The 11,212-nt window shown below is 35.1% G+C and overlaps 1 protein-coding gene across 2 annotated transcripts; it reads right to left on the bottom strand.

Moving 5' to 3' along the window:
• Positions 1–3,756: 3,756 nt before the first annotated feature.
• Positions 3,757–10,838, bottom strand: CLEC1B (C-type lectin domain family 1 member B). 2 transcript variants are annotated; one of them, XM_077170005.1, is made up of 6 exons: positions 10,001–10,118; positions 9,728–9,826; positions 8,598–8,714; positions 8,288–8,439; positions 5,660–5,766; positions 3,757–3,987 (listed from the first exon to the last, which is right to left on the bottom strand). In XM_077170005.1, the coding sequence occupies exons 2-6, from the start codon at positions 9,795–9,797 to the stop codon at positions 3,843–3,845; spliced, it is 591 nt and encodes a 196-aa protein (XP_077026120.1). In that variant the 5' UTR covers positions 9,798–9,826; positions 10,001–10,118; the 3' UTR covers positions 3,757–3,842. The 2 variants fall into 2 exon arrangements, with proteins under 2 accessions (XP_077026120.1, XP_077026119.1); XM_077170004.1 differs by lacking the exon at positions 10,001–10,118 and adding an exon at positions 10,523–10,838 and having other exon boundaries at positions 3,758–3,987.
• Positions 10,839–11,212: the final 374 nt, after the last annotated feature.

The following is an 11,212-nucleotide window of genomic DNA, read 5'->3' as shown; positions in this document are numbered from 1 at the left end:
TGAAATTAGCTACTTGTTCACACTAGTGGGAAAATATGTTTTGGCTTAAGGAGTATAGATGCATCTTCATCCAGAAAGTGGAAGTTTAAGGCAAATCACAATTTGTTAAAGGAGAAATGAGAAAAGAACTGAAATCAAAATGGCCAATGATAGAACAAGCAATAGCTCTGTTTTCCAAAATGTAGCAGACCCGGGTTCAATGACCAGTGCCTGCCCATGAAAAAAAAAACAAAAAAGAAAAGGGAGAAGCACAAATAATGCCCTTGCATTTGGTATAGGACATGCTACATGGTGTTACACTAGGTAATGAAGGTATGGGAATAGGTTCCACTGGGCAACCAGGGTGTAATGAGTTGAGATCACAGTGGAGCCTTAAACAGGAAAGCAAGGAGGGGGTTTTATTCTTTAAATAAATTTATACAATGTTTATCAGTTAGGGCAATGGTAGTTCCTGTGACAAGTTAACTTCAAAATACCAGGCATGTGGCACAATAAAAGTTTATTTCTTGTTTACATAGCATTTAAATGTAAATGCTACACCTGGTCAGTGTGTAGATTTCCTCCAAGCAGGGCCCAGACTCCTTCCATCTTGTGAGACATTAGTTCTGCTTCTAGCCATGGGGAAGGAAAACAGAAGATGGAGAATCCACACTTGCTTCCTGAAGGCCATCGCTGGGAAGTGACACACATCACATCCAGGTCCACACCAACGGCACGCCTACATTTAGATGTAAGGATTGGGCCAGAAAAATGTAATCTCTGGCTGGGTAGCAAATGCTCAATGACAATTTTACTCTAGAAAGGAAATTAGTGGACAGATGGCCAGGACTGCCCCACCCTGTGACTACAACATAAGTATGGAGAAATCTGATATTTTAATCACATTCATGTTTTGCCACATATCCTTATAGCCAAAGGTTATGCTTCAGTAATTTATGTTTTCAAGTCCCAATAATCGGCAAAACTGCAACATTCTCTTTGCAATAGCATTTAAATTCTACTAGTTATCATTGTTGTCTTTATCATTCATGGTCCCAGAAGGAAGCAGATGGCACACTCAAGGGGTAATCTAAAGGCATTTAAGAAAGAGCTTTTAAATTTGTGGGAAGGGTTAAGGGAACCAATAATGGATAGTGAAATGTGCAATGGGAAGCTGTTATCACCCCCAGGCCTGAAGGATCAAGGGGAGTGTGGTTATTGGGGCATCATGATATTTGTAGCCATGATGGAGGAACTACCTGACTTGTTGTAACCTAAAATATTGAAAATGTAGCTTTGGCCAAACAGAGGCATGGTGAGGGAAAGAACTAGGGAATAAAAATGCTGACATCTCTCTCCTACTTGCTGATCTCCTGCCAGAGCCTCCCATCAGAGGGTTAACCGGAATCTGTAGGCCAAGTTTGCCCAGGTAATAGCATCCATTTGTGTTTATCTGTCAAAGGCACAAGGTAGAACTGGGAGGGTCTAGAGGAGCAAATGGAGACTATCCAGCACAGTCTCCAAGTAATTCTTGTGATTTTCATGTTATCTGAGATTCTAATCTAAATAATAATATAACTTAACCCTCTCGAACTTTTTAAATGGGAGAATTAAGACCAGAATGTAAGAATGATGGTTCTATATGTTTTTATTAGTTTGAATTGCTTTTAGATTTTATCAGCACTAAAAATCAGATTCTGAAACATCAGATTTTCCTAAATACAAAATATTCTATGATAGATTTCTTTGGGGCAACCATTAGGGTTTTCCCAATAAAAGTGAATATGTTCTTTCGTGTATAACTTCTAGTATATACTGTTCATTATATGCCAGATAAGATTTCAAAAGACCTTTATATGAATTATTTTAATTCTTACACCAACTTTATGAAGTAGATAATACTATTATTTTAGTGTGACTCAATTGTAAATTAAAGAAAGGAGAAGTCAAAATATTTACTGAGGTTTTCATAGATTGTAAGTTGCAGAATTATGCAGTCTGATTCTAGAACCTGTGCTTATAACTTCTATATCATACTAATTTCATGTAGAAGATATTTTAGATGTAAGTATCAGAAAAGAGTTTTTTACAGGCATAGTTTGATTGGTTTATATTTTTGTTTTTTTTTAATTGAATGTGATATCATAAGGGATCTATAAAGATATACTTTTCCATTTTGGAGAGATGACACGCTAAAGTCCAGAGATATGACTGATTTTTTTTACAGTTTTCTGGATTATTAGTTCCTATTTGATTTCACTAAATGAACAATTAAAAAGAAGGAAGTAAACAGTATCCCCCAAAGGAAAGATTTTTAGTCATTTGAAGTGGCAAGAGGAATCTGAACCTTTTTTAAAAAATTTTTTTCAACTGCTTCCTATATCTGATTGTTTACTGATCATCTAAAATAAGATATTCTTTCAAGTGTCTTTGGTATTAGTGTACAAAGCTATAAAAAGAAGATATATTTGTTAATTATTCAACATGTTTGGTAACCTGCTCAGTGCTTTATGTAATAACTTAAATGAGCTTTACAATAACCTTATGAGTAGAGTAATTTTATTAAGGTCATTTTATAGATAAGGAATTTAAGTTTTAAACTTGCTAAATTACTTACCCAAAGCCATATAGGGAACAATTTCGAAAGTAGGTTTTCTCAAAATATATTCAAGACTATTTGTATCAGAATCATGGGGAGTGCTTATTAAAAACATAGGTATCTGGGTTTCCTCAGTCTTTACATCAAGTACAATCAGTATTCGCATTTGAAGATATGCATGTTTTAACAAACACCTCAGTTGAGATATTTGAAAATCATTCAAGTGAAATGATTACCCAGTAGAGTAGAAGAGAAAGAGCTCCTTCAGGGAAGCTGTGGGTGAGAAATGCAAATGTTTGTCTGTCATCTTCATAAAGGGTGCGTCTCCATATTGTATAACTACAATGAGATAATGAAGCAAAAACTGAGCATGGGACTGTTAGGAAAATGATTAGATGAATTTTTACTTGCTGTTCAACTAGCTCAAAAGCTCTTGTTAAGAAGCATTTTCTCATTTTATAAACCTCATTAGGTTTCTTGCATACTTTATTTGCCTTTTTTGCACAGAAAATTACTGCTATGGAGTCTGACCGGAGGTGGATTTGGAATAGTAGTTATTTGTGCAGTGTTTTATTGAGTCAGGCATCTTCTAAAGAATTATATCATTCAATGAGAAGCAAGTGTTTTTCTGTTTCCTGTGAGCCCAGAACTGTGTTTGCTACTGGACATAAAATAGCAAATAGGATAATCATGGAATCTCTGGTATGATTAGCACTTTGAAGTTTTATTCTAGGCTGTAGTACTATGAGGTATATAATATCACCATTATCATCCTATTTTAAATATGGAAAAAAATGGAAGTTAAGGAGGCTTCATGACCAGTCCATAGTCATGCTTTATCATCTAAATTATTCCACTGTCTCCAAGTGTAGGTTTCTTTCCACTACCTTATACCGTCTTTCAAACTCACTATTTTTCACAGATTAAGTCAGTTAATCCCTAGACTTTATTGTCCCTATTTTAACTGTAGAGGTTTATATCTGAAGATGGACTTAATCATACTGTATTCAGATAATCAGAAAAGGAAGACAAGAAGAAAAGGATTAATGGAAAGCAGAACAAATGGGAAAGAAACGATCAATTCAGAGCTGGCTTTTGGGTATGTAAGGAAAGAACAAAGTGATATTGGTAGTGAAAATTTCATAAAGATGACTCCAGGGAGCAGAAAGGGAGTAATACAAATTTTACGACTGGTAATCCCTTCGTCCATATCTTTTATTGTACATTCCAGCACTTGTTTGTGATATCCTGTCCACCATCTGCATTAAAGTAGTTTCTCTGTATTTGCCATGTTAGCTTTCTGCTCACACATTAAAAAACGTTTGCTATTGCAGAAAGAAGCATAGACTTTCCCATTTTCAAAATAGGCACAATTCATATTTTCTCTTCCATCTCCAGAAAGATCAAACCTGTGGATCAAAAAGGTAATATAAATTCTTTGGAAAGCTAAATAAACAATCAACAATCACACTCTTTGCGTAGTATTTTGTTTCCCCCAAGGGAGGAAAAGTATAAAACAAAGTTCAGGACCTTGAGAAACTTCTAATCTGCTTTGGAGTACAAGGTCTGTACATTTGAAAAGCTCAATAGCGATTCAATATAGCGTAAGATTATATAGCAAATGAACAGTAGGAGCCCAGAGGAAGAGATGGACGGGGGTCTGAAATGATGGAGAAGGACTTTATTTGGAAGATCATACATAAATTTTGTCTTGAAGGGAGGGTAGGATTTCGATATGAAGAAAGGGGACAGAAGAACCTTGCTGGGCAAACAACTGCATAAAGTGGGAATAAGACCAAGGAAAAGAGAGTTGATTGAATTTTTTGAACTGAAGATTTAGTTTTAGAATTGTGTATATGAGGCAGTATATTTATTGTATTGTAATTTCCCATTAATTGTCTATGTTTCCAACTAGACAGCTTATGGTAATAAGACAATGGACATTTATTTATTCATTTACATGATAATATCTGTGAAACAACTACTTTGTGCTAAAGACTATGTCCTTTCCATTGGGAAACTTGATAGAAGCCAACAAGGAAATGGTCAAGATGACTTCAGAGATTTGTAAAAGTTATGAAGAAGCAAAGCAGTGACATGAGAGACTTTGGATGAAGCTACAGGTAGGAGTGAGGTCAACTTATTTTGATGAGTAAAGTTAGTCTCAATGAGAAAGTGATGTTTAAACAGAAACCTGAGTCACAAGGGGAAGCCAGTCATGGAGTTCTGGAATCAGGGCATTCTAGATAGAAGAATTCTCAACTAAAAACGTCCCAAGACAAGAAAACAAGCTTGATTTGTTGAAAGTACAGTGGGAAGACCAGTTTTTCTAGAATACTGTGAATGCAGCAGTAAATAATATGAGATAAAGTCCCAAATCTGTGAAGAGGCCTGCTTGTAATCATACTATCCTAGCTTAGTAATTGTCAGATTGTATGGGTTTTGGAAACCAGTTTAAATTTGAACTGGGGAGGCATTACAGTTTGAGATACAGGATGAACAGAAAGTGTTGAGACTGGGGATTGGAAAGTGATATCAAGCAACTCAATGCAATTGGCTTGGTTGGTGGGGTCCTCTGAGGCAGGATTGAGCCTCATGAAGTGAACATTAAACCCTCCTTGTGGACCACAACATACCTGATTCTTGGAGACCTCAGGATAGAAGACTAGGCAAAATGATACTGAAAAGTTAAAGGGATCCTCAAGAGAATAACTTTCAACCATAAGATAATGAAGATGATAATTTTAATTAAAAAATAGTGGAGAGAATCAGAGCAAGGGTCAAAAAAAGCAAACTGTTCCAATGGTAAATTTCAGGGAAAAATGAATGGGGAAAAACATGGGGGTAAAGGTGGATTGTGCCTTAGGTAATGAAAAGAATGGATGACAGGGAAAAGTAGAATTGCCTTATTATCAGTGCTCTTCTGTTAGGAGTAGGGAGTGACTCAGCTGCTGCTTACATAACCCACTGTAGGATATAGGCCTCTCCCAACTTGTAAGTAACTAGCTCTCAGGTGGGAACAGGATTACAGGAATAAAAGAAACTAATAGTGCTTTGTATTCTTAATATTCAGTTACATACATGTCCTTGGAGAGAACTGAGCCATCTTCCCACATCCAGATCCCATTAGAGTTCTGGCGGGATAATCCAATCCAGCGAATTATAGTAGTCCTGCTTTTAATATAATTCTATTGTAAACACAAATAAATACAATGGTAAGAATGTTTCCGCAGCCTTTGGTAATGACAGAAAGACAAAGCTTCATGTAAGACCTTTGACAAAAAATAAAACTGTTGGATTATGTGTCTATTTTAATATTGATGGATTATCCTTTACATTTAGAATTGTACCAAGTTGACTTTAGAATGAAAAAGAAAAGCATATTTGTTGGACACAGGAAAAATTATAATAAAATATCTGGCACTTTAATGATCCTGTGTGTTTATAATATACAAGTATATCTTCTATCAATTGAAGATTTAAACTTCTACCAATTGACTACCAAACAGAATACCAAATATGATTTTTTTTCAATTTAATATAGGGAATTTATTTTTCCTGAAGGTTACTTTCATAGAAATTATGATGCAAAGAAAAAGAAATCTTTGATCACTCATTGGCTGGGGAAAAATGGAAAAATGGAACATACCTTGATTTTTAAATATATTTGAAAATTAAACTCAGCAAAAGTTTAGTAGTTATTTTTGTGAAAGAGACAGAATTCATTTTGAATTGCTTCAGACTATGTCTGAAGGTTTTACTGAAATTATGGCCTGGTCTTAGGAGTAATTAAAATATGACTTTTAAATGAGATAAACAGGAAAATAGCCTGAGAAAGAAAATGAAAAGAAATACATTGTTGTAAATACTTTACATTGCCCAAAATTCAGCTCTACATGCATTTGGTTTTATTACTTAGCTAGCCTATAAAATATTGAATAAAAAATTATTAATTTGTTTCGTTTGATGGGCAAAAATAGAATTATATTAAGCCTTTCTCAAAGGAATTTATAAATAACTTCATATATCTACATTTCGTAATTTACTTTTGTCTCCTCAGCAATTATCACTATTATACTATATTCTATAGCTATTTGTTTTGTTTACTGTCTGTTGCTCCAACTAAAATATAAACTCCATGATGTTAAGGATTTTTGCCTGTTCTGTTTACTGAATAGCTGCAGGTTCTGGAAGAGTTTTAGCACAAGTTTTTGAATTAATGGTGGGTGAATTGATTAATCTATGTGAAACAAAACCAAAAGGAATGCAAATGTTCATATTTTCTCATACCTTTCCAGCTAATAACTCGATGAGAATACATTCTTGGCAACTAAAAATATAACACAGATTTCTTGACGTTTTGTGAAACACAGACTGACACTCCACAAGAAGTATGGTATGAGAATCATTTTAAAATACATTTGAAGTTTAGGGCAGTGCGATGGTGGCTCAGTGGCAGAATTCTAGCCTGTCATGCCAGAGACCTGGGTTCTGGGTGCCTGCCCATGCAGGAAAAAAAAAAAAATGCATTCTATACTTCGCTATTAGACCAGACAGGAAAATGCTACCTACCTGAAATTCAATTATTCCTTATTTCTAAAAAATTATTTCACTCTCCATTTTCATTATACATTTCCAAACAGGAATCAGACTGCAATAATAAGACTCAAGAAATGCTTATATGTCTCCATTGCATCTTTTTGTGCTGGAGTTGAGATTTTAGGGCATTCTCCCATTTCATCTAATCTGAAAGAATTGATTTATTTAGCTATCTTCTTTATGAGTCTGAGCACACAGAAAGAGTAGGTTGATGATACAATAATTTAGAATGATAGAGTACCAAAAATCATAGAATCCGAATGGTCTACACTTATGAGTTCTGTTTAATCTTTGCATATAGATCAAATCCCATCTATTCCAATTACATTTGTGTTCTTTTTTTAATGTAGAAAACTGTGAAAAATTACTTTCTTAGAAACTGTAGGATAAAGAAAATTCCTACCTTTATTTAAAAAAATGCTTTGATAAATTTATTAGATAGAAGGGAAACAACAGGGCTTAGTTTCTGGCTTGTTCCAGGTTTAATGAAGAGAGAAGCTACATTTCATAACAAAGGGAGAGCTTAGATGGATCAGAATACATTTTGCTTCATCAGAGAAAAGAGAAAAACATTACAAAATTGTCAAAAAGAGAAATGTAGAAGAGGAGATAGGTTTAATAGAAAGTTTTCAACTGAAATCCTGTATGCTTTGCATATGAGATTACTCCCAAAATATATGTTTAGGAATGCTTATGAAAAGAAAAGTTTTGCTGAAGTTGTCAGCAATTTAGCAGGAACTGAGAAGGAATTTAATATTGGGATAACACTGTTATTTATAGTTTACAATCATATCGGGTGTTTTTTTCGCACTTCCCAATTCTTTTGTAAATAAGTTAATAGAATTGAGGTAGCTAACAGAGGTGAAATGACTTGTGGCAAGATAACACCAAAACTCAAGGTCTCTTGAGTCCTAGTTCAGCACTCTCTACTCTCGAATGTTGCACTTTTTACTGAGCTTGATAAGGTTCTTAGGCCAGTGCAAACTGTAAGACATAAGAGAAATGTAAAAAAGTCAAAAGTTACATTTAGAGAAATGTAAAAAAGTCAAAAGTTACACTTAAGATTGTTTCCTTATGACTCCAAAACATTTGCCATAGGAAGCTCCTTACCAGAATGTTCTGGCTGGCAATCTTCAGAAGACTAGCATTCCTGACAATACAGTATTGCTTACTCTCTTCCCACGTCAGGTTGTGCTTGAAGAATCCATAGCAACGATCTCCATAATATCTCCAGTTTTTGTCACAGGGGCTGCTTTGTTGGTCTTAAGGAGAAACCAAGCACAGGAACCCTTTCATTGTAAATCTACCTTATATTTTCCCCACATTCAATGTTTCCCAAGATCTCAAGATTCCATTCAGATGTCAGTGCAGAAATACTCTGGAGGCAAGGGAGATCCAGAGGCTATCAAATAATACTTACTGAAACTGTCCTGATCTGCTTCTTTTCTTAAATCTTGACAGAAGTGCTTTGCTAATTGTTGCAAAGTTTCTGAGAGATTTTCATTTTGGGCTCGTAGGTAATTTTGCTGCGTGACAGCTAGATGTAAAATGTAGACAATTTACAATCAGGACCATAACGGTGATGCAAAGACCTTCGCACTGGCTTTCATTTCAGTATAACTACTAGTCTATGGGAGTTTACTAGAAACAGATGAGTAAATGAGTTCTGAAAAGGGGTAAGGAAAAGTGGGACATAAGGCACAAATTAATAAATATGCAAAACTAGGGGTTATCCAATGAAACAGTGAATTATATTTGAAGGAGACAATCACTGATAAGAAAATCTCTTGGTCAAATAACATGCCCAAGAAGGTTATTTTGACATCTCCTAAGCAGAGTTAATAAAAGGTCAATGGCCTCTGATATTTTCTACTCTTCATGTAAGATCAGAATATTTATTCATTTAAAAAAATGCATACTTCTTTCTTGTTATGCTCAAAATACAAAGAGATTCAAATAAATAAAAATGGTGAATTAAATATTCTTGAATATTTTATGAAAAAAATAAACAAGAATGCACATAAGCAACAGCTATACAGATTATAATGTGACATTGGAGCGCTATTAAGATTATAGGAAGAAAAAATAATATTTATGAATTAGGTGCACTATAAATGATCTCTTAGGGTAAGTAAATAAATTCAGTGAACAAAACAAGATGGAGAACATTTTTGGAAGATGGGATAAAACGAGCAAAACTTCAGGTGGGGGTTGTAGGTTTTATTTTTGAAATTGAGAAGACTGACTTGGCTAGATCTTAGGTAGGGAGAAAAAATGTGTTTTAAAAGATAGTTTGAATTCATACTAAGGAGAGTTTTTGAAAGCCAGGTTAAAATTCTTGAAAATAAGTTTTAATAATGAATAAATTAATTAGTTAAAAAGTGATTTTGATCAGGAGAAGAGATAGTCAGGGCTCTCTTTTATTGAGAATTTCTTGATAGATATGTATAGGATGGCCAAAGTAGTGACACATAGGACACTTAAGAGCTCAATGTGAAACAACAAGACCCTTAAGAATTGCCTATCTCAGATCAATGAGTTAATACTTACACATAATCCCCAGAACCACCAGCCCAACAACCATTCCCACGCACAAGATCAGCAGAGTCAAAGCCATCATACGCCACAAAGGTGAGGAAGCAGGGTCAACTGTTGGCAGATGATAAATATGTCAGCGAGCAGGCAATATGGCACAGCTATGGGACACCATCATCCCTGCCACTGACCTCTCAGAATTTTCCAATAATAAAAATAGCTTCATGAGCAGATCTTTCCTGTGTTCCCTTGGTGACCATCAATACTAAGCATAATCTTCTCCCTCACCTTACATCCATCCCCATCTCCAATGGACCACTCTTCTCTGAGCCAAAATATTACCAGCAGTTAAAGTTTTGCAGGTTTGTCTTTCTTTTGGGTTCACTTCTTTAAATAATTGCTTTAATAAGCTGTAAATAGAGAATCACATCCATTTGCTGACATTTTTAAAAATAGTGGTTTCCAGACATCCCCTCCCTGACCTCCCAGTTAAACTTTACAAGTCTTTTTTTTTTTTTTTTACATGGGCAGGCACCAGGAAATGAACCTAGGTCCTCGGGCATGGCAGGCAGGCATTCTTACCTGCTGAGCCACCATGGCCTCCCCCTTTACAAGTCTTAATGTAGTGTTCACTGCCTGCCTTTTGTTTTATTTGAAATGCCTATGTAGATACCACACAAATGCTCTAGAGAAAGAATGCCATTCAGGAAAAACAAGCAAATAGTATGCTATCACTAGAGGATAAAGGGAAAATAGGGTTGACCTATTTCACTAATTAATTTCCAAATTGCTGGATATGGGCATTCTTACCTGTAAGTCCTGAGTTAAGAGTTGGTTTCCGAGATTTAATGTTTAAGGTGATGTATCCGTCTTCATCCTGCATGGCTTCACTTGAAGGGTGAGTGAGTTCAGGGCACAATGACTTTGCAAAATGTAGTGTCTACTCTCAGAATTTCAATGTCTGTTCATCTGTGACCCTCCTCTACTAGAAGGGTAGAGCTCTATGATTTGGAATACATGTGGTTGTGCTTTTTTTTTTTTTTTCCCAGGAAGTTCTTCCGTAGCTACTTAGAGATCCATGGACACAAGGATAGTGAAAAATAAAAATGTAATAATAATAACTTGTGGTTAAGGAGTAGATAGGGCATTTGTTTCCTGTTTCCTTATCTTCAGCTCCAAATGAAGGGATATTCCATCATGCATATCCTTTCAAAGAACAAAAGTTTGTTTGTTTTTTTTTGAAGTCACTGTTCATCTAAACCCTAGTGTAGTCTAAATCAGGTTATTTTAAACGAACTGATGGCTAACGAAAATTCATGAACTTAAACACTAGCAAATAGAGTACCTCCTATCCTGAGGACTCGGTCTGCTATAATTTGACCTAATATTGACCAAATTATTGTGTCATTGGCTTGTGGCATAGGGAATCATTCTCATTTAAGATCTAGAATTTACCAAATTCTTGCATTTTTCTTAAATTAATGTAATATACATCACAAT

The sequence above is a fragment of the Tamandua tetradactyla genome, chromosome 7 (assembly GCF_023851605.1).
Source record: "Tamandua tetradactyla isolate mTamTet1 chromosome 7, mTamTet1.pri, whole genome shotgun sequence".
NCBI classification, from domain to species: Eukaryota; Metazoa; Chordata; class Mammalia; order Pilosa; family Myrmecophagidae; genus Tamandua; species Tamandua tetradactyla.
The sequence above is the reverse complement of the archived record's forward strand: the minus strand, read 5'-3'. Positions and strand labels throughout refer to the sequence as shown.